At 39.7% G+C, this 25,188-nt stretch overlaps 3 protein-coding genes across 17 annotated transcripts in view; 1 reads left to right on the top strand and 2 right to left on the bottom strand.

Moving 5' to 3' along the window:
- The window catches only part of CCPG1 (cell cycle progression 1), a 29,492-nt gene extending 17,930 nt beyond the window's left edge, over positions 1 to 11,562 (bottom strand). For 7 of the 15 annotated variants that reach the window (XM_054077790.1, XM_054077786.1, XM_054077788.1 and 4 more), the window contains exons 1-6: positions 11,499 to 11,562; positions 6,747 to 6,818; positions 3,331 to 3,445; positions 2,304 to 2,383; positions 1,907 to 2,114; positions 841 to 936 (exon numbers count right to left, since the gene is read on the bottom strand). In XM_054077790.1, coding sequence (XP_053933765.1) covers positions 841 to 936; positions 1,907 to 2,114; positions 2,304 to 2,383; positions 3,331 to 3,445; positions 6,747 to 6,818; positions 11,499 to 11,555 — 628 coding nt within the window. In that variant the 5' untranslated portion in view covers positions 11,556 to 11,562. Of the gene's footprint in view, positions 1 to 840; positions 937 to 1,906; positions 2,115 to 2,303; positions 2,384 to 3,330; positions 3,446 to 6,746; positions 6,819 to 7,395; positions 8,856 to 8,955; positions 9,197 to 9,821; positions 9,939 to 10,732; positions 11,074 to 11,498 lie in introns of those variants that run through there. The other 8 variants (XM_054077799.1, XM_054077801.1, XM_054077800.1 and 5 more) reach the window with 6 other exon arrangements.
- Positions 11,563 to 13,653, top strand: PIERCE2 (piercer of microtubule wall 2). Its single transcript, XM_054077804.1, has 3 exons — positions 11,563 to 11,710; positions 12,116 to 12,186; positions 13,094 to 13,653. The coding sequence occupies exon 3, from the start codon at positions 13,132 to 13,134 to the stop codon at positions 13,447 to 13,449; it is 318 nt and encodes a 105-aa protein (XP_053933779.1). The 5' UTR covers positions 11,563 to 11,710; positions 12,116 to 12,186; positions 13,094 to 13,131; the 3' UTR covers positions 13,450 to 13,653.
- A 149-nt stretch (positions 13,654 to 13,802) lies between these two features.
- Positions 13,803 to 24,961, bottom strand: DNAAF4 (dynein axonemal assembly factor 4). The gene is made up of 9 exons (XM_009563703.2): positions 24,389 to 24,961; positions 23,211 to 23,358; positions 22,667 to 22,800; positions 21,437 to 21,674; positions 20,550 to 20,695; positions 19,771 to 19,880; positions 18,920 to 19,073; positions 17,836 to 17,941; positions 13,803 to 17,001 (listed from the first exon to the last, which is right to left on the bottom strand). Exons 1-9 carry the CDS (start codon positions 24,509 to 24,511, stop codon positions 16,892 to 16,894), a joined length of 1,269 nt encoding a protein of 422 aa, XP_009561998.2. The 5' UTR covers positions 24,512 to 24,961; the 3' UTR covers positions 13,803 to 16,891.
- Between the last annotated feature and the right edge of the window lie 227 nt (positions 24,962 to 25,188).

Genomic DNA, 25,188 nt, shown 5'->3' with positions numbered 1-25,188 from the left:
TGAAAAGGAGTATAAATGAAACAGAGCGATCACAACAGCAGTCCAAAATTCTAGCTTCTGCTATGATTTTGAAAGCAGACAAAGTAACAACGTCACTTAAGAATGCGACTTTGACGTTTCTGTACACACAACTCAAGCTTAGATGCAGTGTGCTTCAGTATAAAAGCGTTTCTGCCAGTGAACTTCATCCATGAAGCAACATTAAAACATTTTTGTTTGCATGGCGAAAAGAGCCTAAACATGGACCGGTCCGCAAGTAAAAGTGGCAGAAAATCCTTGTAGGATGGTTTAGTATCTACATTAGGAAAATCTGAAGTTCTTCCTTTTCCAACACAACAGAAAATTCACAAGAAGAGGATGGTAAATATTTCTATCGTCAAAAAGTGGCACAAAAATTTCAACAGCTAAAACTTTGGCATTAATAAATGCAAAAGTACTCCCGACATTTCTCTAATACTCAGTGAACAGAGTGCACAGCACTGAAGACCATGCTGAGATCAGCTTAAGTTAGAAGGAAGAAATTCTTTTTGCCAGTCACACGTTGATTTGGAATCCGCCAAGAGTCATTCATTTAAACAGTCAAGCGTGCGTCTTACAATGCTTTGCGATGAGCTTATAGACACCCATTCCAAATTTATATCCAAGTTCAACATTTTTCAAAAAAGCAAATAAAACACAGGCAGCTTAGCCAAATTCTTTAGTGAGGACTGGCTTTCAGCAGCTGTTTGGGATATCACTGCTATAAGACCAAGTCAGATTGCTACTGATAATTCTAAGAACACTCCATGCAAGCCAGAAGCAATCAGCTTTACACAAGCTGATCAAATTTAATCACACCACCTTGGAAAGGAAGACTGCGAGACACATGCTCTTTCACCTCATTTCCCCATCCCCTTACACAATCAGGAATCTTCCTCAGCTTCTCCAGCCACCTGACTTTTGTGTACAAAAACAGGGGGGGAAATAAAAAAAAAAAACACATTTTTAGAACTCAACCCAAAAAGAAAAAAAGAAAAATCAAGTAGATTTTGAATTTAAAATTAGGCTAAGTCATCAAGAAGGCTTAAAGAAGGCAACAGCTTTGTTATGAATCACCACTGGTCATAATTAGATGCTAAGCTGTCATTTTCTGATTCCAGTGGATACTATACAGACACATGAACATTTAACAACGCTTTAGTCTACTGCTAAGATAAAACAGTGCTTTAAGAAAAATTCTGCTCTTACAATAAACTTTAAAAGGTAAAAATCACTACACAGACGTGTTGTAGAGAATAGAAAGAACAGAACAGCTTACAAAAAGGCAATCAAAGAGAATGAAAAAGGAAGACTGGAGAGCTAGAGCAGAGCAACACAACAGCAAGGGGCTTTTTGTTTTGGTTTGTTGGGCTTTTATTTGTTTTCAATTGGCCAAATAGTCATATTCTTCCACGTGAATATCACACATGGCATATTTCTGCCAAGTACTGGGAGTATCTTTAAAAATATATGTATTCTGTGTAGTACAAAGGTAAGCAACAAGTTTTTGTAGTCATGAAAAAAACCAATTCTCTCCCAGTTGCTGGTTATTTACACCAAACCTGTAAAAGCCAAAGAAAATGACAACAGAAAACCTACAATTATTCTATGAACTAAAAGTAATCTTAATTCTCAAAAATATGCCAGAAATTTATTTTCAATGTGGAATAGTAAATACTTAATGGGAGAGAACACTTTCAAATCAAAGGATTGCAGATATACATTTGGACAAAGTTTTAGAGTTTGGGCAACTAAAGTTGTCCTAAAGACTACAAATACTTGGATGTGTACTCAAGACCAATTTTTTTTCCTTCTCCACACAATGAAAGTTGCCCAAGCAAAGACTTGGCATTTTGCACAGAACTGCTTGGTAATTTGTTGCTCTTACCAGTTTCTAGATGGGAAAATGCATATTGGCTGCTAGAGGAAGAACCCATGTTAAAATCCTCTGAACTTTGTGCTTCTTCACCATCAGCTGGAGCTTCCTCCTGACTTTGAGTTTCTTCTGGTTTTGGAGCTTCAAGTGTAATAATGTCAGAATCGTCACTAACAGTTCCAATGCAGGACCCATCATCAGGTATTTTTTCCTTCCTTCCCTATGGAAATGGACAGATTAAAAATGATTCAGATACATATATAAAAAGTAATTTTAAAACCTTAAAATTCTTAATGCTTAAAAAAAAGGGAAGTATAAATCAGTATCATTATTTTAATGCCTTCAAAACATTGCTTGGCATTGTCAGATGGCGCTTAGAGCAGCTTCTGAATAACACAATGCAATTTACCTCTGGAACTGTCTGGGTTTCCTCAAAAGCAGAGAGAGTATTATCTACCACTGGTATCTCTCCATCACTGTTGCACTGAGCTATATAAAAACAAAGACGAAAAAAAAAACACATGAGATTAAAACTAGTAACAACAAATTATGCCATATAATAAAATACTATAATTGTGACAGATCTCTAGTAGCTATTCATAGCAGGGAAGGTTTTCTAAAAATACACTAAATCCCATTCTTAATATTGCTTTAACAAACAACAGAATCCAATTTTTCCTTATATAATACAGTGTTTAGGAGGATATTTGAATTCAAACACTCATACTGATCATAATGCAAGTAACCTATAAGTGAAAAGCAGAGTTAGATAAAATCCAACACTATACAGTAAACTGATACCACAGTACATTTGTATGTTGCAATAATTATTTTCCAGACAGTCATTGCAGGTTGAGTTCAAGCCCTGCTTCTACAAGGAGAGGTTATGAATTTGGAAACATGGACAAGCTCAGATTTAGTCAACTGAACACTGAACCTGTCACATCTGTGTTGTCACACCAATATAAACAAATTGAGTAATAAAGTTAGTAATTAAAGTAAGTGGAAGGATTTTCATTATGTTAATATGCACCAGACGTGGACTTCCAAATCAAAAAATGCTAAAACAGTGCCACAATGTTATTTTTTAGGCTTCAAAGCATTGGTGGTTCCTTCCAAATCGCTCTTATTTGATCTACGACACTATTAAGGAGTATTTCTTTTATCAACAGCACTTCTATAAACATACTGTTCTATAACAGGTCCAAATTTGACAAAATGAAAGACTTTGTACTGATTTCCTCTAGTTAGAAAAAACTCTACTTTTATAAATTTGATAAAGTTGACGATGCCTCTGTCAAAGGTCTCTTGCTTCATCAGTGTTACAGAAAATATTCAAAGTATACAAACTATTAAAAATACTAACTTTGAGCCAATACTACAACAGATACAACACTTGCCTATCTCATGGAACTGCTCCTTTTTTAATATCTTACCTTGCAAATCAATTGGTTGCTCCTCTTCTTGCAAAGAAACGTATTCTTCTGAAACAAACTCCTGGTTATCGTTCGTGCTTCCATTTTCTGAAGTCACTGTCTCTATGTCAGAACCCTGGAGTTGAAGAGTTTTAAACGAACATGACAGTTATTGGGGTTTCCATCAGTGAAGCAGACAGAAAACGTTACAAAGAAAACAGACCATTAATAATAAAAACAGAAGAGAAGAATAATAACCTTTAAAACCGAAGATTTTCAGCAAAGAAAAGTCAGAGAAATACCAACCAATTAACTAACAGGAAGCAACTGTTATTCCTTTAATAGAATTTAGAGAAACAGAGGAGGTTGTCAAATGAGTTTTAGCTATGTGATCTAATTCTTGCACACAGGTCCATGTATTATATGGAAATAAACACACATTATCCAAAATGATACTTCAAGAGTATCAATACGAACTCTAATAGGCCTTCTACCAGGAAAAAATATGTATAACTCTACTCTATCTCAATTCCTGTCAGTAAATTTGAATCGCTGTTTTAATAGTACATCTCCAACACCAATAAAACACATATTTATACAATCTTTAAATTGGATTTCTCTCTTTAATCCAGAAAGGAGCCTTAGCTATTAGTCAGCTGCCAGTCAGCAACAACCTTAGAGCAAGAGAGGAACAGAAGATAAACAACATTGGAGACTGCAGGGCATTAAAAGCAAGCACCATGGTTGACAACTCTGAATATTTAACATTCATATTGTCATTTTTGTTCAGAAGAACTGATGGAACACAAGTCAAGTTATTAGAAAACTATAAAGACACAAACCATAACTGAAAACTACTAAGTCACTCTGATCCATAAATAACTTGAGCTGTTTTTGTAAACAGAGACAGTTATTTTTGCAACAGTAGGTGTGAAATTACAGCAGCAGTAGCACTTCCAGATCAGTTTCCCTAGATGCCTCATTTCAGGACTCAAGGCAATCACACACGCTTTTGTTTTTAACAGGAGACACTACTTCAGGAAGGCTGGATAGGAGAGTTGCATAAAGTATGTTCTACCTTCGCACTACAAAGTTATGTTCTTTTTAAAATGCTTTGAAAATTAACTGCCTCAGGAATTTGACAAATACTTTGTGTTTTTTCTTTTGACCATAAAAGTACCACAATCTTTATTTCAAATGTTTTGCAGAAATTCATCACTCAATTACAAGTAACATTAAAATCTGACTGAAATCACAGGAAAGAAAATATAGAATGATTTGGGAGTTTTGGCTTAGTTGGACTTTATATAGATAGGCACTTAGTTTTATTAGGTGACAGTTGTTCTCTGGTGTAATAGAACCAGTGCTTTAATTTCTTAGGTTGTGAAGAAGCAAAACAGAAGTTTAGATTGCTCAGGTTCCCCAACAAGGCAAACATCAGGAATAAAGACTAAAACAGGTTAACATTTTAGCTAAAATCCCAAGAGACTGGGCTAGCTGAGCACAAGGCAATCCATCCTTTTCTAAACATGCACAGCGTGGTGTGGACGCCTGAGCCCTCTCCAATTCAGTTCATCAGTTGTTAAAGCTCCACCACCCTTCCGTTCCATCAACAGCAAAGAGGGCGACAAAGGATATTGTTTCCTCACTGCACTCCGCTCCCTACACTCCTACACAAAATTAGCAAGTCCCTTCTTAAGAGCAGTCCAATGGTACCCACCATCACATCTCTGTTCAAAGTAGATACTGAACTCAGCCTACACGGCTGTCAGCTCTCTGCAGTCACAATCTGGCCAACTGCCACTCTTGCTCCACTTAACTCAGCCTTTGTGAATGGCAAAACAAATACAAAACTGATTCTGCCGTGTTATCATCAATACGTGTCACAATAAAAGTGAGAATGTAACATTACAGTATTCCAAATTTGTCTAATCCTTATCTCTACCCCTTTCTTAAATATCCAAATCATTTCATTGTCATGAAGTATACAGCCCACGTGTCATCCCTTCCCTGGATAACAAGTGTGTGAAAGAGTATCAAGTCATCCCCCTCATTCTACTTTCTCCATGCTTAGATTCAAAGCTGTCTTGTGAGAACACCAATAATGGGAGCTCTTAAAACAACAGTGTTTTCCCAACCTGAACAGAATAATTTTGTTTCTTCTAATCCGAGGAGAATAACTGGGAACAAAACAATCTCTACACCAGAGAAATCTGTTCTGCCTCAACTACACAAATCCCTGCCTTCCTACAATCTTATGTCAATTTATTTAGACTGCATAATTCTTTTTCACTTACAGTGTAAAATAACCATCCCAAGTATGACAAAAAAGCCTGCAGTTCACAGCTGAGTAACCCAACTGTTCAGCCAACTTCTCAACCCTTTCACTTTTATTCGTGGCCTGTAAAGTCCAGCAGGCTGTGCACTGTACCTGCTCGGTCTTGAGGACTACAGTGAGTCAATTTTTCTGTTTCTCTTTTGATGACAGGATTCCTAACCTGACATCCAACCAAAAATGAGAGAAAGAAGTTTTAATCTTCTCTTAAATACTACCTTGCAATCAACAGAAATGAAACCAAGGCCCAACATTTATAAGCCACAAATCATATTTCTTGCTGTTGAAACTGAACTGAGCTTTCAAAACCTGAATACAATCACCAGCTTGGCTTCCCTTCTCAGCTGCCTGGATTTTCATTATCACCTGATCACTAGCCATGACCTCTTCTCATTATTTCCTACTCTGCTCTTATGAATGAAATAGCTCAAGTATTGTTCCTTCGAAACGTTTTGGGGCAGGCAAGAAGAAGATACAGACAACCAATACGTAAGCCTTAACCCATTTGCTCTGAGGATTCTGGCTCAATAACCTGTTCAGTTTACAAGCCAATGCTAAATACTTAAACAAAAAACACCCCCATATTACAGCCACACAGCAGACAAGATCTGAAGAGACAGAAAAATCCTCAGGACTAAAGGAGGAAAGTATATTGGAGGTCCACGCTAGCAGGCAGGGCCTCTCAGGGAATCATTCCCTTCTGCATGAGTTTTTCCTGCTCATCATTCCCAATTTTTTTTCCCAGGGTGGGGCAGGTGTTTTTGGAAGAAAAAAAAGAAACACATTAGCAACAACAGATAAGTCACACAGAACATCAATGTTTCCAGGAAAGACGGAGCATCTCACTAAAACGCCAGCAATTCTTGAACGTAAAACCTTTATAGGAAAATATTATTCTTTTAAATCACAAAATTTCTAGCAGCTAGAGTAAAGGATAAACATTTTTGAACAGTAGTTTTATGTTTTCTTATTTCTAAGTCTCTCATATTCTCTGTCGGTACGCAAGATCCACGCAAAACAAACACTACAAAGTTGAAATAACATTTTACTGCATATGTATAGTCTTAAACTGACAGAACTTTATTAATTTGAGACTGGGTACCTCATGATTGATGACAGTCCAGCCGCAAGATGAATCGCTGTCACTGGAATTTTCAGACATTTTCAAAGCACCCTGCAAGTACAAGTAGATTCTTTTAACATGCAAGATATGTAATTTCACTCCTTTCTTGAAAAAAATAAAGAAAGAAAACAGAAGAATCCAAATCATGATGTTACAGAACACTGCACTATCTTGCAAAGAATTATTCTGGATTTAAAAGAAAATGATAAAAGTTTAGAAAGAAAATATATTCCTTTGTACATATATCCTATTATCTTTTTTATATCTGGAGCAAATATGTCCTTGCTAGGTTCATACCTATTTTAGCCAGTCATAAAGCTCTTAGACCGGCTGAAGACACATAGACAAAGCCAGCCAATAAATCAATAATCAAATTTAAACAATGATGCTACAGAAAAAATGTAAGACATATTTCACTAGGTGAAGTCATTTCCGAATTGTTTCATGACACTACATGAACTACAGTTCATTCAAGGAAGCACTGTGGGCTTTTTTGAGAAGACCAAAATTAGGATCTTCTGGAACTAATGCTCTTCAACTACTGGGCAAAACAAGGTTTCAGATTTGTTTCATTCCTTTCAAGTACTTTCAAATATATTTCTTCAGAATAAAATTCTTGAGTTAGTACCTGGAGAGTGCAAAAACAGAATGAAAAAAACTGCAGTACAAATTTGACTCGTTGCAATAGTAGTGGATGACTTTGGTAGTTATTTTCAGAAGAGTGCTGTCCGGTTGCAGCTGCCTGTTTATTTTTTCTCCTTCACCAAGAATACAGAGTATTCATTAGTGTTACACATTCAGATTAGTTTTTAAAAGCTCTTAACTACAAGAAAGACTTCTAGAAGTAATTTAATGTGTTTCTTGTTCCTTAAAATAATATGAAATTGTTAAACAAAATTTGTGATAATCTTGGAGGGAAAAATAAATCCCCAAAATAGAACCTTTTCCAATCAACTGTGTTACATTATGCATCCAATGAAATAAAACAGCAAAAGAAATCATGGTTCAGCAGCCAGTTCTGAAAACGTCAGACACCTGCTTTATTTCCCACACCTGGTTACTTCCACTAAGAACACAGAGAAAAGCACCTCCTTGTTTAAATTTACCTACTTCCTCCTTTATTATCAATCCTGTCTTTCCTCCCAGTTTGTCAACACAGAAAATATACACAAACTTTGAGTTAGAAAACCTGAATGTACCAGTATGGCTATGATTTTGCACAACAAAATAGGAAGCTTCCAATTCTCTTTTGGTTTCTTACAAAATACAGTCTCTTATCTCAGCATTATGGTTGTTACCATATGTTTTTCTAACATAACACTTCTTCCTCATCAACTTCCACTAATATATCTGGGGTTCCTCTGTACAAAAGGCAACGGTGACAATCACAATCTATAAAGCAAAAATGTTTGCTAACAAACTTGACTATCAAACTTACAAAGAAACTGGATTTCAATTTATTAAAAAGCCCTACTTTGAATATGGTTATTTCCCTTTTTCTTCCTTTCTTTGTGCTTCTCTTGGAGTCCCACCTAGGGAGCACCAGAGCTGGGAGTGAGGGAGGGGGCTATTTTGTTTAAAACCATACTGTATTCAGTGATGATTTTTTTTAAGTCATTATTTTTTAAAAATCAAACTTCTTCAATCATCAAAATAACAAATGCCCAAGTGGCAAAGATTGTGGCACTCAGTTCTCACAAGACAATAGCATCTACTTGCTATCATCACTTTGAATCCGAACAGGCATTCAGCAGCAGGATCCCTTCCAGAGGAACGTAACTACCAGCACCAGAACTTGCTACCTATCAGAAACGTCGCTGGCTATGGAGCAAAAACAGTACTGGTGATATAAAATTATCTTTTAATAATTCTCTTCAGCATAAGAACATTCCCGTTTTGTTATCCTACAGTCCCGTGGACAGAGCAATCAAAAGAACACCAAATTTCTTGTGACTGAAAAACCAAGCCGTTTGCATAACCACAAAAAACACAGTTTGGGGCAAATACATTCCAGGCAGCCCCCCAGCCCTTGTCTGATCCCCACTGTGGAAGAGACACAGGCTGTGGTTTCGTAACAGGGCAATTCCAGTTTTAGCACATCTCACTGCTAGATGAAAAACAATGAGGTCACAACGCAAGTTCTTCAACAGACAAAATAATATATAAAAATCTGTTGACACAAGCTCACTTGCAGACTTCGAGAGGGCAGGTTTTAACAGCAGACGCTGCTGGACTTCGCAACATCTGTTCCTCTGGCTCTCTCAAGCGTTGCATCACGGGCCCTGGCTAACTCCACACAAATGCCACCGTGTTCTCTCTCTCCATCCAGTCACAGACTCGCACGTAATTGAGCGCTCCATAAAACCAGTTCTACTGAACACACAGCCACAGCCTCATTCCCTTCCCAAACAAAAGCTTCAGGATCTAACTATGTGGGTACTGGCATAACCAAAAACATTATTAAAAAAAAAAAAAAGAGAGAGAGGAACAAGCAGACAAATGATCATCAGTTTCTGTTACTTGCTGGCCTTGATAAATGGTCTTCAGTTAGAAGTTACTTATCTTGCAATCAGTCAGAGTATTATACTAATGCTGCATATTTAACTGCATACAGGTGATAATCTTCAAAACAGAAGTTTTTGCTATCAAGAAAAAGAATGGAATAAAGAAAGAATAATTACAAAATCACTGAGGGATACATATAGAACTGTTAAATTTATCCAAATGATGACAGATAGATAGCATAATCTCAGACCAAAGGGCGTCTACAGGGAATGTCTACTACACATTCCACCACATGCATTCAATAAGCATACATGAGTAAATAGTTATTAAAACTAAAGCATCCTGTAATTCATTAGTTCTAGGAGAGCAAAACAGCTAAAAGACTTCAATAAAAAATATCTGGATAGAGTGTTCCTAAACTTCAATCAACATCTTATTTCCATGAAAGATTAATAAAACATACAGTCATAACTAAATCTGAGCTCAAATCCAGTCCCTGAAGGACACTGAAATACAGAAGACCAGTCTGAGCCCAATGCCTCAACTGACCTACTCACAAAATCTTCAGCAGCTTCTGTTCTCCACAACCAAATGACAGAGACCCACCAAGAACCAGTACTCTTTTCCACCTGCCCAGAGGTGCTGGATACAGTCAGCACTGGCTTCCTGAATGCAAGCAATAAATAAAATAAAATAAAATAAAATAAAATAAAATAAAATAAAATAAAATAAAATAAAATAAAATAAAATAAAATAATAAATAGTAGTCTTGGGCAGGAATTAGACAGACACGAAGCCTGCAAATTCCTAATGAATCAAGATGATGCTAATGAGTTCTATCTAATAACAGCAGGGAGGATGTAGCAGCATATTCCACATCTCCTATATGTGAGGTCCAGCTGGAAGGAAAGAGAGAAAAAAAGAAAAAGGTTCACACACACCCCCCTTGCCACAACTACTTCACTGGTTTGGCTCCTCACTAAAAACCTTTATTACCACTATTTTTCAAGAGAAAGTTACAGTTCAAGTTCTTCTCTACTCCAGCTTAAACCGCAAAGCTTATTTTAGGTCCACAAATGTCCCACGCTCTTAGTGACATCACCTTTTAAATTTCTATCTAGACAAAATAAATATCCATTATAGTCAGCATTCAACCTCTGGGCATTCAGTGAGGGGAATCACTAGAACCACTTCTCCAGCCTTGTATTGTTGATAACGTAATACCAAGTTATCCCACGTAGCTGTATAAAAATAAATAATACGCCACATCCCATCCATTTGAGCCTCACAAAAAACAACGATGCCAGCTTAACCAAACTCCCGAACTCTTCCTCCCTCAAAGAGGATTCCGTAGACCAAAAAGAACCTCAGCAAGTGTTTTGACAAAGACGAATAGCAAGGCACAGACATGACCTGGTGTTGTTTAGTTTGCTGCCCTGTGATTCTAGATAAAAACTCACGGTTCTCTCCCACAGCAGCGTCTTTGTTGCTCAGCAGAGACACAGAGATACAAACAGAGGAGTATACAAACAAGGATAATCAACAAACACTGACGACAAAACTGGGCTGCATCAAAAGCAGCGCGGCCAGCAGGGCGAGGGAGGGGATTCTGCTCCCCTATTCCAGATGAGGTCTCACAAGAGGAATACTGTCTCCAGTTCTGAAATCCTCAACATAAGAAGAAGGAGCTGTTGGAACGGATCCAGAGGAGGCTCCAAAGATGACCCGAGGGCTGGAGCACCTCCCATACGAGAACAGGCTGAGAGAGTTGGTGTTGTTCAGCCTGGAGAAGAGAAGGCTCTGAGGAGACCTCAGAGCGACCTTCCAGTGTCTGAAGGGGCTACAGGAAAGCTGAGGAGGGACTGTTCACAAAGGCTTGTGGGGATAGGGCTGGGGGGAATGGGGATAAACTGGAGAGGGGCAGAGTTAGACTGGACATAAGGAATTTCTTCCCCATGAGGGTGGTGAGGCCGTGGCCCAGGTTGCCCAGGGAAGCTGTGGCTGCCCCATCCCTGGAGGTGTTCAAGGCCAGGTTGGATGGGCCTTGGGCAGCCTGAGCCAGTGGGAGGTGTCCCTGCCCATGGCAGGGGGTGGAACTGGATGGGCTTTCAGGTCCCTTCCAACCCAAACCATTCCATGATCCATCATTCCTACCCAGGGCTGCATTCCCCCCCGGACCCCCCTCACCTGCCCAGAGGGTCCCCCGCCTCCCTCCCCCCCTCCTACCCGCGCCCGGCGCCGCCGCCGCCCGTGACGCCGACACAAACACCGCGGGCTGCGCATGCGCACAGGCTGCTCCGCGCAGCGCCCGGCGGGCCGCGCGGCCGCCATGACAACGCGGGGGGAGGGGGGGAAGGCACCAGGCAACGGGGGACGCGAGGGGACGGGGGAGCGATCGCATTGAGGGGAGGGGAAACGGACACACGGCATCCCAACAGGTGTGTGGGCATAGAGAGGAGTGTCTGGTCCTTATAGTCCCGGCAGTGCCTGAAGCGGCTGCAGGAAAGCTGGGGAGGGGCTGTTTACAAAGGCTTGTGGGGATGGGACGAGGGGCAATGGGGATAAACTGGAGAGGGGCAGAGTTAGACTGGAGATGAGGAGGAATTTCTTCACGCTGAGGGTGGTGAGGCCCTGGCCCAGGCTGCCCAGGGAAGCTGTGGAGGGGTTCAAGGACAGGTTGATGGGGCTTTAAGCAACCTGGTCTGGTGGGAGGTGTCCCTGCCCATGGCAGGGGTGGATCTGGATGATCTTTAATGTCCCTTCCAAACCAAACTATCCTATGATTCTGTGATAGGTGGAAAAACTCTGTAACTGAACTAATTTGGTGTTCCCCAACCGCACAGGCTTGGATCCAGACACTTGCGGCGGTGCTGCTTTGGAGAAGCTGTCCTTTCCGAGAGCCGTCGTGGCAGGGGTAAGGCGGCTCCCACACCCATCACACACCCAGACCCCATCTCATGGATGGGCATGGTGCCCAGCACACCCCAGAGAGCAGAGATTTAGGCCCCAGCAGCACTCCTAACACTGGTGCAAAAAATACATGGGAGACAACAGCCGCATTCATAAACAAAGTAAAGTGCAAAATTCTGAGTTTTCCTTGAATTTTATGTACGCTAGCAACTTAAAAGTTTTCTTCATCTCTCACATGATTGAGAAACAAAGAAAAACATCTCATTGCACTGCTGCTCAAGAGTAGGTTTTGAAGGGCTCGCTCAACAAAACTAAGGGAGGTACCTTATTCAGCACAGTTTTACCGCATGCTCATCACCACCACATCAGAGGACTTTCTGTGAACATACTAAGTACCTGTCATGTGGTAAGTCGCTCACTAGAGAGAAAATAAAATTAAGTACATACATGTGAACATGAGCAAGGAAATACAGTCATTTGGAGGTTTGTTTTGGGCTCTATTTTAGAATACATACTTCTCTGTATTAGGAAAGAAAAAGTCAAAACCAAAAGAAACCCTCGAAAACCTCACTATATTTTTACTCGCATGCATATTTTACTTACCCATACTAATTATTTCTGCCAGACATACTAAGATACTACCTATGCTGAGGTTTATCACTAATGCAGAAATTCCATGCAAATTCCAATTTTTACTATACTCATAGTCAACGTGAGTCCATTTATCACCATCCACTGGTGATATTTACTAAATATGGTCAAAAGTCAGCAGTGTTGTTCCTCACTCTCCCCGTGCATGTATTTCAATACACGTCTTAAGCAACATTTGCTCAGACCACAAACATTTAACAAATCTGAAATGCTTTGCCCTGATACTTTCAAGACTAAATTAAAATCCATCTCCTTACCAGGGAAAGAAGTTGACAAGAAACTGCTGTCAGGCCCGAATATGGAGCAAAACCAATGTCCTCGTGTGCCTCTCTGCACAAGTCCAGGCAATCCGGTGTTTTCCTGTATGCTGGACCCCAAAACACTCATGACCAATGGTTCTTCGACAAAGCCTCAGCTTTTGCTGTTTAAAACAACTTCAAGTGAATATGGTGCCATACCACCTGTCACACAGATGGTACCTCGTGCTTATCATCCAGTGGATCTAACCTTTTCAAAACACTTAATGACTTGTGGGTCATTTCAAAATGGTTATTTAAACACTGCCCTCGATAGAAGTAGAGTATATGACTACCCCAATTTACAGCATACTCTGTAAAAATGCATCTCCTTGTCATAGATTTAGACTAGACACTTAGCTTTAAGTAAACAAATCTGACTTATCTCAGTCATTCAGGGAATACTATCAATATCTGATTTATGTTGGTTTTGCTGGGTTGAATAAGCTCTATCAAAAAGAATGTAGCCCACTTGATGATACGCGTCTCTCATTCAGACCTAAACCCATAAAAATAAAACTTTTGAAACTGCTACCATAAATGTGGAGTTCTAATTTTATACAAAGAGTTAAGTGCAAGAGACATTGACCTGAAGGTTTATTTGTTTTAATTAATGTATCTTCTGGTCTTAAAACTTAGTCAAGCTCTGCATTCCTACATCTCAGGACACTAATACCAACATAATGTATATGGCCTTCCAGAACCTGAAGGGGGCCTACGTGAAAGCTGAGGAGGAACTGTTTATAAAGGTTTGTGGTGATAGGGCGAGGGGTAATGGCTATAAACTGGAGAGGGGCGGATTTAGATTAGACATTACGAGGAATTTCTTCATGATCAGAGTGGTGAACAGGCTGCCCAGTGGAAGCTGTGGCTGCCCCATCCCTGGAGGTGTTCAAGGTTGGATGGGCCTTAGGCAGCCTGAGCCAGTGGGAGGTGTCCCTGCCCATGGCAGGGGGGTTGGAATTGGATGGGCTTTAAGGTCCCTTCCAACCCAAACTCTTCTATGATTCTATGATTCTGACTTCAATATGATGTACGCAGCAGCAGCTCAGGTATTGAAGTCAGAAGTTTAACCATCCATTTGCTCTCAATATAATCAGATGAAACAAGCAGATACTGTTCATGCCACCGAGCACATCTGTTTCCCTAAGCTTTAAAGAAGGCACTGTTTGTATTTCATAGCAGTAGAAAATGGTGCCTGTCTACATCAAAAATAGCCATGAGTTGCTGTAAGAAGTCACTACAACACAAGTAGCCTGTACAGATGGTACAGATTGTTCTAATGGGCTGTGGAACCAAAACAGAAAATGAGGAAGGAAATTGCAACCAGTGTCTGCTGCTTTGCATTTTCTTTTTCCTATTGCCAGTGCCTCTCCTCCTTAGCCCCCACTTCCACTCAGAAAATAGGCATACTTTGGCACCTATACCGTAACGTTCAAATGAGGCACGAGAGCTACTTCCAACTGCTATAAATAAAGTATTGTCACTGCTTCCCGTTGCAATGTGGCAGGTATCTGCAGGCAGTAAGGAACAGCAGCTACCCTAGACACCTTTGACTCACCTCGGCACTCCTCTCAAGGCTCTTAAGTAAGGAAATTTAAAGCAACACCTGCCACCTTCTTCCTGCTCCAAGAGTATAAAAGTTTCAGAGAATAACATAGGAAGTGTGGATCTGCTGGAGGGTAGGGAGGCTCTGCAAAGGGATCTGAACAGGCTGAACCGCTGGGCCGAGGCCAATGGCATGAGGTTCAACAAGGCCAAATGCCGGGTCCTGCACTTGGGGCACAACAACCCTATGCAGTGCTACAGACTGGGGGAAGAGTGGCTGGAGAGCTGCACGGAGGAGAAGGACCTGGGGGTGTTGGTTGACAGCAACTGAACATGAGCCAGCAGTGTGCCCAGGTGGCCAAGAACGCCAATGGCATCTTGGCTTGGATCAGAAATGGGGTCACCAGCAGGTCCAGGGAGGCGATTCTCCCTCTGTACTCGGCACTGGTGAGACCACACCTTGAGTACTGTGTTCAGTTCTGGGCCCCTCACCACAAGAAGGATGTTGAGGATCTGGAGTGTGTCCAGAGAAGAGCAATGAAGCTGGTGAGAGGGCTGGAGAACAAGTCTGACGAGGAGCGGCTGAGAGGGGTTGTTTAGCCTGGAGAAGAGGAGGCTGAGGGGAGACCTTATTGCTCTCTACAACCACCTGAAAGGAGGTTGTGGAGAGGAGGGAGCTGGGCTCTTCTCCCAAGTCACAGAGGACAGGACAAGGGGGAATGGCCTGAAGCTCCGCCAGGGGAGGTTCAGGCTGGATATCAGAAAAAAATTCTTCACGGAAAGAGTCATCCGGCACTGGCAGAGGCTGCCCAGGGAGGGGGTCGAGTCACCTTCCCTGGAGGTGTTTAAGGAACGGGTTGATGAAGTGCTTAGGGACATGGTTTAAGGGAGTGTTAGGAATGGTTGGACTTAATGATCCCGTGGGTCCTTTCCAACCTGGTGATTCTGTGATTCTATGATCTACATAATTAATATTCTCTTCTAAAGACAGAAATCAGTCATAAATGGTATTTGGGAAACAGACTGATGTGGAAAATTCAGAAGTCCACTAAAAACTGCTCCTGAGGGATGGTGACAATTGGGACAGATTACGTGACAGAACAGAACCACTTCAAGTCGGGTGTTTGAGGCTGTCACAGTGATACAAATGCTAACGTATCTACATAAACAATACAATTCTACATTACACTCTGCCGCTTTCCAAAACAACAGGTGCAGGACTTCAAAGCATAGTGTAATGCTTCATGTCATTTTACACCACTTATAAGCTCACCAGGATTGTCCCTTTTTTGTGAATCTTTAATCAAGCCAGTATTGCAGAGATACTGCCCTATGTCAACAGACTACAAATTAAAACCCCAGCTCATTAAAAATATATATCATCATATATGTAACAATGTTTATGACTTAGAATATGCTTTACAGCTACACTGTAAAATTACTAATTGTAGTAGGATGGAAGAAGTAAGTCATATGCATTGATTGGACAATTTATCACAGGATAAATTTACCACTACTCTACAATACCACATTACAGGTTTTTAATTGTTCCAATTACTTTCTTTGTTCAGCCCAAACAAATGTTTCAAAACAGCCTGAAAATTTTAATGTACATTATTCAATGCTAAAAAGAATGTTCTGCATGACATAAAATGTAACTGTGTGCTTTCAGGTGGAGGCTTTCCAAATTGGATGCCTGAATTAGAGTATCTAAATTCCCTATCTTAGTTTCAGACATGCCAAAACCTAGGAACAACAAGAACAGAGGAAAGCATATAACCATAACCATGTAACACTTAACTTTCAGCTTTGATAGTGAACAGAAAGATAAGAAGTTAACAGGTGCTGACTAAATGGAGCTACTGAGGGCGTTGGAAAACCCATTGTCTAGATTCAGTAGAAATTTCCAGACAAATATTTATTTTAGTTATGAGTAACTTCAAATCCAGTACCAAAAGCGTGTTTTAATATTACACAGAAAGCAAAAATGATGACTTTGTATCAAAATTATATAAAATCTATCTAATCAGAGTTGTTATAACACTTTACTTTCTAAAAACAGTAATTCATATATCCAGTCTTTTACCAATTCTGTAGGTGTTCAGAGTGAAACAGCAAAATGTCCAGTTAACAACATATTGACAAGAACTGAGATGCCTTCTGATACCCTCAGAAGGCATTCCTCTCAAAACTTTCCGTGTGTGTATGTGTGTGTTAAGAATCTTGCGTTGTTCCTTGAATTAGGTGTCGGATCTTCACAGCATCTTCTTCTATAGTTTTATTTTTAGGATCAATCTTGAGTGCTGCTTCATAATCCTGAAGACCTAATACAGATACATTAATAAGAATGTCCATCAGTAAGTCAAGAGCATCAGATATTTTCACACAAATGGTACATACCTCATGAATCATTTTCCTCATCAATATGACTTCCATACATTATTTTACAACGATGCATCACTAAGCACAAGCAAATATTTTAGAAATATTTCCGGTTATTTTAAGTTAATTCGTTCTATAGTTGGAAATACTATAAAAATATTGCTTCAGGAAAAAATAAAATAAAATATAAAATAAAATAAAATAAAATAAAATAAAATAAAATAAAATAAAATAAAATAAAATAAAATAAAATAAAATAAAATATTGCTTCAGGAACAGCAAAACTAGGGCAAACTAGTTTCATAGCAGTTTGTATCCTACATTTGAATGCATCCCAATGCAAATACCTCATCTCTGACCTCTCATTCATTCCTCACTTTTGTCTTCCACTGCCACCCAGCTGTTACGGTCAATAGTTGGCCATTATGCACAGAAAAACTGATTACCCAATAGACCAAACAAGGGATACACAACTTGGATACAAAGCCTTTTCCTCATAGGGAAACTAACTTGTAGTCCTTAAATTAGGAGTACAATCAATTTCTCAAAACCTGTAAAAATGTTTCAAGTGGAATTGAAATTAGGCAGTAAATTTAAAAAATAGTTATTAAGGAATGCGGCATAAAGGTTCAACACATAGAGACATAGATTGTACAGTCCTCCTTTAACATCTCTGCTGGAAAAAGAAAGGTGTGAGCAGTTTCATTGAGCTAAACAGAATTACTTGCATGTCACTATAAATCCACCTGCGCATTTTCCCAAAATCAAGGTCTCACCTTCCATATATAATTCCAGCTGACAAAATGCTGTTCCACGTCTCACATATGCTTTTACTCGAGCATTCTCATTATCAGGAACAGGTGGTGTCAGCAGTTCTAGTGCCTTTACAAATGAAAATACCCAAAATTAAGAGGTAGATTTTCCATACTTTGGGCTTTTTTTCCTTGTTTACACACACTTCTCTCACCTAATTACTATTAATAGACTGTAACAAATTAACTGTTCAAATAGAAATAGAAATAACTATTCAAATTTAATATATGAATCTAGTGATTAAGATTTGTGTCTGTCACTTCTCAGTTTGCTAAACACAGTTTCATTGCCATGGCTGAAAAGTGTCAAATACTGTATTAGTTATTATAGTCAAAGAACGTATTCTGTTTTCATGCGTAATATTACATTACATACCATGCTGCAAAAAAAACCCCAAACAATACAAAAAGCAGCCCTAGAAAAGCAGATAAACTGTAGCAGTAGGGAAAAAAACCCAAGCTTCAACCCTCAGATGCTTATTAGTTCAAAATGTAATAATTCTGGGACAACTTACTCCAATTTAGTTACGTGCCATTTGCGATCACTCCTCTCTCACTGCACCAATAATTTCTGCTAAAACACTGAGGTGATACAGCCCTTCTTTAAAACTGTCTGGTTTCTTGGTTTTTTGTGGTTTTTTTTTTTTAAGGTATCCTCATCACCACCACCTTTTTTTTTTTCCCACAAAATTAAGAACACCAGAACATATACCAAAGGCATATTTTCATTTTTCTCTGCTCCAAATTGTCTTTTTCAAGTGTATATACAGGTAAAATATTGCAGCGATAAAGAAACATGTCCTGAGCCAACAGGTGTGTAGAAGCATGGTTTGAGCTTATTTTGCTGTTGTTTTCTTTTACATTTCTGAAAGTTCATTAATCAATCACAATAAAATCGTAAGATTTGACCTTGGTTTCATTATATCAATTTTGAATATAAAAATTTTGAATCACGCTAGTATTTATAAATGCGCTTGAAACAGAAACGGCACAGTAAGAAATCACAATCGCAACTAAGATGACAGTCCAAGAACCAACAGATTTATACCTTAGAGGAATCTTCAATAGCTTTATGTAGATTTCTCAGTTTAAGATGGCAAGCAGCACGGTTCAGATACAGCAGGGGAAGCTTATTGTTTAGCCGCACAGCGAGGTTATACACATTTACAGCTCCAAGATAGTCTCCTGTTACAAACATTTTACTAAGTACAAAACAAAAAGTAAAACATGCACTTTATACAAAGCAATACATCACAAAATAAACACCTACTTGTTGTTAACAATTCATTTGCAAAAATTGGTGGGTTGAGCAGCTTCTCCTTGGAAATGGCCATTTACAGCCTTTCCTGAGTACAAGGTAGCTGAAGCTCAGTCAAACTGGATGCTGACAATATAGCATAAAGACATAAAATTAGTCACTGCTTAAAAGCAATGGAGAACAGTAAGAGGGGGACACATCTACGCAGACATGGGACTAACTAATTTTGAAAGCTATGAATATGATTATGATTGCCTAATCAAACCTTCCTGTATAACACAGTTATATAAACATACTGATATATTTTAACAAATTCCTAAAGTTTGTTTTAGACAGATGTTTAACCTGTCAATAAAAGGTACAAATGAAAGGAAATTCACCTAGGTTGAATATTGCACTGACTTAACTGTCCTCATAGAAGAATATGCATTATGCGTTCACAAAGATGTTGTTCATCAAGAGCCTCAGCAATTGCATCTCATGACTTTATCAGATTCAAACCCCATAAACTGTCAGTAAATTCTTTACTACCCAGCCATTCACCATCTGTATCTAGGATAAAAAAAATACCAAAACTAAACAGACACACTATAGAACTAATATTTCATTTGAAATACATCTTCTAAAGGAATCATACTTACTTTCCTTTGTCCTTTAACCAGTCTGGATTCTTCTCCTCTTCTTTTAAATCTTCCAGCTCAGACAAATCAGCACTTATTGTTCTTCGAGCTTCTGCTTGTTTACGTAGCCACTGTAAACGCACAACATGCAAATATTTCTGAAGGGAAATTAAAATCCAAAAACGGATTTTGCTTTCATCTATTCACTCACTCCCATCAAAAGAATTCTATTTGCCACATATTTTGGACAGAGAGAAATATTTAATAATGTCAAGTATGAAAAACTTCCAAGTTTCCCCAACTATTTTATTACTATGTGAGAAATAAAGTTACTGCACCACTAATACATTTTTGTTTGCTTGTTTCTTTTGAACTTCCAAAACGACCCTTTGTGTTCATTCAAAAGAGCTCAAAAGAGGTAACCGTGAGCTTCTTTTGAAGAAAGCAGAACTTAAATCTTAAGTATAAAACGTAAATCTTAAATATAAGAGTAAAGACCATTTAAATTTTTTACTTCAAGGAATTCAATTAATATTGCTGCTCTTTCTCCTCACCCCCCAGAAAAGGAACATGCTATTTACTTATTTGCACAACCACACAATTAGTGACAATAGTTTGTATGAAACAGTGTTTCTTTGAATCTTAATTTAAATAAGACTGCCTTCCTTGGAAGATAAGAATATTGCACAGGTAACATTTCTTGGCACAGGTAACGTTTTTGTCAGCCCACTGAATAAACGGTAAATAATTCACTACTTGGAAGAAAGAAGCATCATTCTAAAGCAGAAATCAATCCTTACCTCCTCCTCTTCTGCAACACGAGATTCTCGTAGAGCTGTAGGAAATACTCGTGAAGTAAAGTTGATTTTAATTGTAGCAGCAGCTCGAGGAGCTGGTAGCTGTTCTTCCTTTAAATTTTCTGAAAACATACTATAGGAGCCATGACCTACGAAGAGAATTGGAGTACTGGAAATGAAGAATGAAGCAAAAGGGATTTTTCTGGGTTTTTTTGTCCAGTGTACAACTGACTTAGAAATTCTGCATATTAGAACTAAACCTCTAATAGCTTGAGAAAGCCTAAGACTTGTTCTTTTGAAGGGAAGGTTCAAAAAATGCTTGTTCCTGCTGTATGATGCCATCTATTTACTGGCTACATGATCTGTCACAAGGGAACTGACCCTCCTCTTTCCCCACTGTCTCTGTCACTTATACGGTTCCCTGACATGGCAACTACAAGTGCTAAAATTAACCTTAACAAAACAACCAAAAATGAAATATTTTATGTTGATTTAGTTCCTTAAATTGGCTCTGTGAGGCCAAGACATGGGACAGAGAGAGTGAAAGGAGATCACCTATTTCTATGAAAGCCAGCAGTTAGGTGACTCAGGGTAATGTGAACTTCACCCTCAGAAAAGCTGCATTACCCTGTCAGAAAGGCTTTGTGTTTTACCTTTCTAAAGCTTAGAACAAAACCTGCCGTTGTATTTCCAAAGACTTAAATCAGACCCAAGAACTCACGTGCTTTAGCTCAATAAATTGCCTGAACCTAAAAACACTAAAATAACTGCAAGCTAGAAGAATTAATCCAGTATGGTAGAAACAAAGACAAATGATAATTTAGAAACATCTAGGAATAAAGTTATACCCGCACTTTAAAGCATGATAAAATACACTTCAATAATACAACCTCTGGTTGTTTTGAGCCTGGTTTTGGAAGTTTCTTCAGTAGGAATCCTAGTTTTGTTCATTTTTTCCTTTTTCTTCTCCTTTAATTGTTCTACTTCCTGATGCAGTTCCACTTCTTTTTGTGCCCGCTTTTGTTTCTCAGCATCTTGTTGTTTTTTCCATAATTCCAAGTCCCTAGTGACTTTCTGCCGCTCTTTCTCTTTCAGATCTTCAATTCTTTTTCTTTCTGCTTCTTCTAGCTGTTTGAATGACAAACCTATCAGCTACTTAACACCTGGTAATAGTAAGATAACCATGTAAAAGTTACCGTTATTTCCCCAGTTTCATATCCCATTAACATCATCGTGAAGGAGAGTTATGAAAGATGCTTAAAAATGACTGGGAGAGTAGAAATTTTGGATTAGCTTTTAAAAATCATCTCTCAACTATTTTACTACCACAACTAAGGTGTGATCCAGAAACAGAGTAAGTTTTACTTGTAAACAATGAAAATCCCAGCCATATTCCAATGCAGATCTCTGAAACGTACAGAAATGCAAAATATATGGCTTTATTTTACTACAAGATTTCTTATTTCTCCTCTTCTCTGCAAGATTATTAAATAGACAGATTGGGTACAATGTTGCTACCAAGAAAGGCACTAGCTATGGCTCATTTTAGTCTAAATTGCATATGCAATCATAACATTTCTTTGTATACTTAAAAAAACCCCTTTAAACAGAAATGAAGTGACCAGACTTTTGTATATATAAAAATTTTGAAGAACATATCTTAAAATACGCATATAATGCGGAACAACAAAGATATACACAAAAGGCAATGAACAGCAAGTCGGATAGAAAATATAACAACGAATAAATGATTTTTTTTTCAAATCAGTATTTTTTTACTGTCCTAAATGACTCGCACAGATGCAAGGGTCATGGAAAATTACAGTTTACCTACATTACCACAGTCTCCTTTCCACTAAAGGAAATCTGAGCTCCTCACCAAAAATTTTCATTAGAATTAGTAACTATAATAGGAAATATCAACTTCTAAGTATTTTTCTGCATCTTTTCACATCTAGTAATAGGTATTTTTTAGCTACAAAGAAATAACAAGGTTCTCCACCACTGTAATAAAACTTAATGCTTTTCATCTTTTTCACAGTACATTTAACCAAGCAGCTCCCAAATTAGTCATTAATTGTTTACATGTGTATGTCTGGTATAGTTCCTTCTAAACTCACCTTCATCGTGGCCTCCAAAGCATATTTTTTGTGTTCCTGTTTCGTAACTTTTTTTGCTTCCGTCTCTTCTTTTGCCTTTTCATGGGCTCTTAGAACAGCATTCTCTCTTAGGCATTGCAGTTTCTCCTTGTTAGCTTAAAAAAAAACCAAGCGAAAGCTATCTTAGTAATTCAGACCTGAAATTCCACTGTTACACACCATAAACCCAGGATTTTTTTGCTACTCCAACTGGGAAAATCCAATCTGGTCCAAATTCCACAGAGCAGTCTCTAACAAGCCTATAATTAAAAAAAAATAAAACCTGAGGTTTGCTTACATACAAAATTTAAATTTTACAAGAAAACTTATGTTAGGTTTGCACACACTAAAATCTGTAGATGTTATTTGTTTTCATATGCTTTCTGGTTTTAACATTGAACAAAGTTTAACTTAGCAGCTACCTAGCAGCAGAAGTTTCACATTGCTTATTATAGTTTGTAAAGTTTTGCCAGAGCTTGGGTTTTTTACAGACAACTTATTATAGTTTTCGTAGTCAAGAACTTACCATTTGCTAAAGTTAGGGAATCCCACATGGCCGCTTCTTTTTTATACAGCGTGAAGAAGATGACTTCATTTCCAATCTTTGCTGTGCTATTTGTGTCATCAATAGGAGCATATAAAATGGCTTCAAATAAAAAGGGAGGGATGCTTACCTATAAAAATATAATTAATATGTACTAATATTTACAATTTTTAATGAAATCTCACGTATTCAAAATACTCAGCACAAGCACACAGTAAACTTCAGGAAACACTGTTGACAAAAGTGGACTGCATTCAAAGCAGCGTGGCCAGCAGGGAGGGGGTTCTGCCCCTCTGTTCCTCTCTTGTGAGACCTCATCTGCAGTATTGTGTCCAGTTCTGGAATCCTCAACATAAGAAGGAGATGGAGCTGTTGGAACAGATCCAGAGGAGGCTACGAAGATGATCGGAGGGCTGGAGCACCTCCCATAGGAGGACAGGCTGAGAGAGTTGGGGTTGTTCAGCCTGGAGAAGAGAAGACTCCAAGGAGACCTCAGAGCGACCTTCCAGTGCCTGAAGGGGCTACAAGAAAGCTGGAGAGGGGCTGTTCACAAAGGCTTGTGGGGATGGGACGAGGGGCAATGGGGATAAACTGGAGAGGGGCAGAGTTAGACTAGACATAAAGAGGAATTTCTTCACCATGAGGGTGGTGAGGCCCTGGCCCAGGCTGCCCAGGGAAGCTGTGGCTGCCCCATCCCTGGAGGACTTCCAGGCCAGGTTGGATGGACCTTGGGCAGCCTGAGCCAGTGGGATGTCCCTGCCCATGGCAGGGGAGTTGGAACAGGATGATCTTTAAGGTCCCTTCCAACCCAAACTATTATATGGCTCTATTATTCTAATTTATTACTATCCATTAGGGAGGTTATATATATATTTTTAGACCATATTAAAAAAAATTGAAAAATTCGGTTCTTCAGCACTGAAACAGAAGCCACGGAGCTCAAATTTAGAGTTATAATTCACACTACAAGCAGCTGTGTATAATTCAGGCCATTGATAAGAGAAATGGCAGCTGGCACAAAGCGAGCAGCACGGAGAAGCCATCACCTCTCCGGGGTACCTGACAGCCCGCAGCGAGGCTCTGAGTCACTTATCACCGATTATAATCGCGGCAGCGCCGCCCGCGCCTCTGGAGGCGGCCACCCCGCGCAGCCGCCGCACCTTCAAGTACTGTTCGGTGCAGAAGATGCTGCCGGGGGTGACCCTCAGGCCGCGCACGGGCAGCGAGAGGTACACGGCCGAGGGGCTCTGCCGCCAGCTGTACTCCCGCAGCCACACCGGCATGGCCGCCGCCGTTGCTATGCACGCCGCTGTTGCTAGAGGCACGGAGCTTCCGGTCCCTCTCCAGGGACGCTTCCGGTGCTTCCCCAAAGGAGCTTCCGGTCTCGCCCTCCCCCGTGCCGGAAGTCTCCAATGGCGCGGGCACGGCCCATATCATAGTCATAGACTCACCGGGTTGAGAAAGACCTCTTGGATCATCGAGTCCAACCATTCCCCTCTGCCACTAAACCGTGTCCCTGAGATCCTCATCTCCCCGTCTTTTAAACCTCTCCAGGGATGGTGACTCCCCCCGGGCAGCCTCTGCCAGGGCCCGATGACCCTTTTGGTGAAGAAGTTTTTCCTGCTGTCCAGTCTGACCCTCACCTGGCACAGCTTGAGGCCATTCCCCCTTGTCCTGTCCCCTGTCACTTGAGAGAAGAGCCCAGCTCCCTCCTCTCTGCAACTTCCTCTCAGGCAGTGTAAAGAAAAATAAGATCTCCCTTCAGCCTCCTCCAGGCTAAACAACCCCAGCTCTCTCAGCTGCTCCTCATCAGACTTGTTCTCCAGCCCCTTCAGCAGCTTCGTTGCTCTTCTCTGGACACACTCCAGAGCCTCAACATCCTTCTCATTGCGAGGGGCCCAGAACTGAACCCAGGATTCGAGGTGCAGCCTCATCAGTGCCGAGTCCAGGAGCAGAATCA

This window comes from Cuculus canorus, chromosome 12, assembly GCF_017976375.1.
Source record: "Cuculus canorus isolate bCucCan1 chromosome 12, bCucCan1.pri, whole genome shotgun sequence".
NCBI lineage: Eukaryota > Metazoa > Chordata > Aves > Cuculiformes > Cuculidae > Cuculus > Cuculus canorus.
The sequence above is the reverse complement of the archived record's forward strand: the minus strand, read 5'-3'. Positions and strand labels throughout refer to the sequence as shown.

What these genes read in the sequence shown, in the direction of transcription:
- PIERCE2 (XM_054077804.1), top strand. Translation starts at nt 13,132, where the DNA reads ATGGAGCAAAACCAATGTCCTCGTGTGCCTCTCTGCACAAGTCCAGGC.
- DNAAF4 (XM_009563703.2), bottom strand. Translation starts at nt 24,511, where the DNA reads ATGCCGGTGTGGCTGCGGGAGTACAGCTGGCGGCAGAGCCCCTCGGCC. An exon ending in TTCCCTAACTTTAGCAAATG is followed by an intron (nt 22,801 to 23,210) that starts GTAAGTTCTTGA and finishes TTTTTTTTTAAG; the next exon opens with CTAACAAGGAGAAACTGCAA. An exon ending in GTGTTGCAGAAGAGGAGGAG is followed by an intron (nt 19,881 to 20,549) that starts GTAAGGATTGAT and finishes GTGCGTTTACAG; the next exon opens with TGGCTACGTAAACAAGCAGA.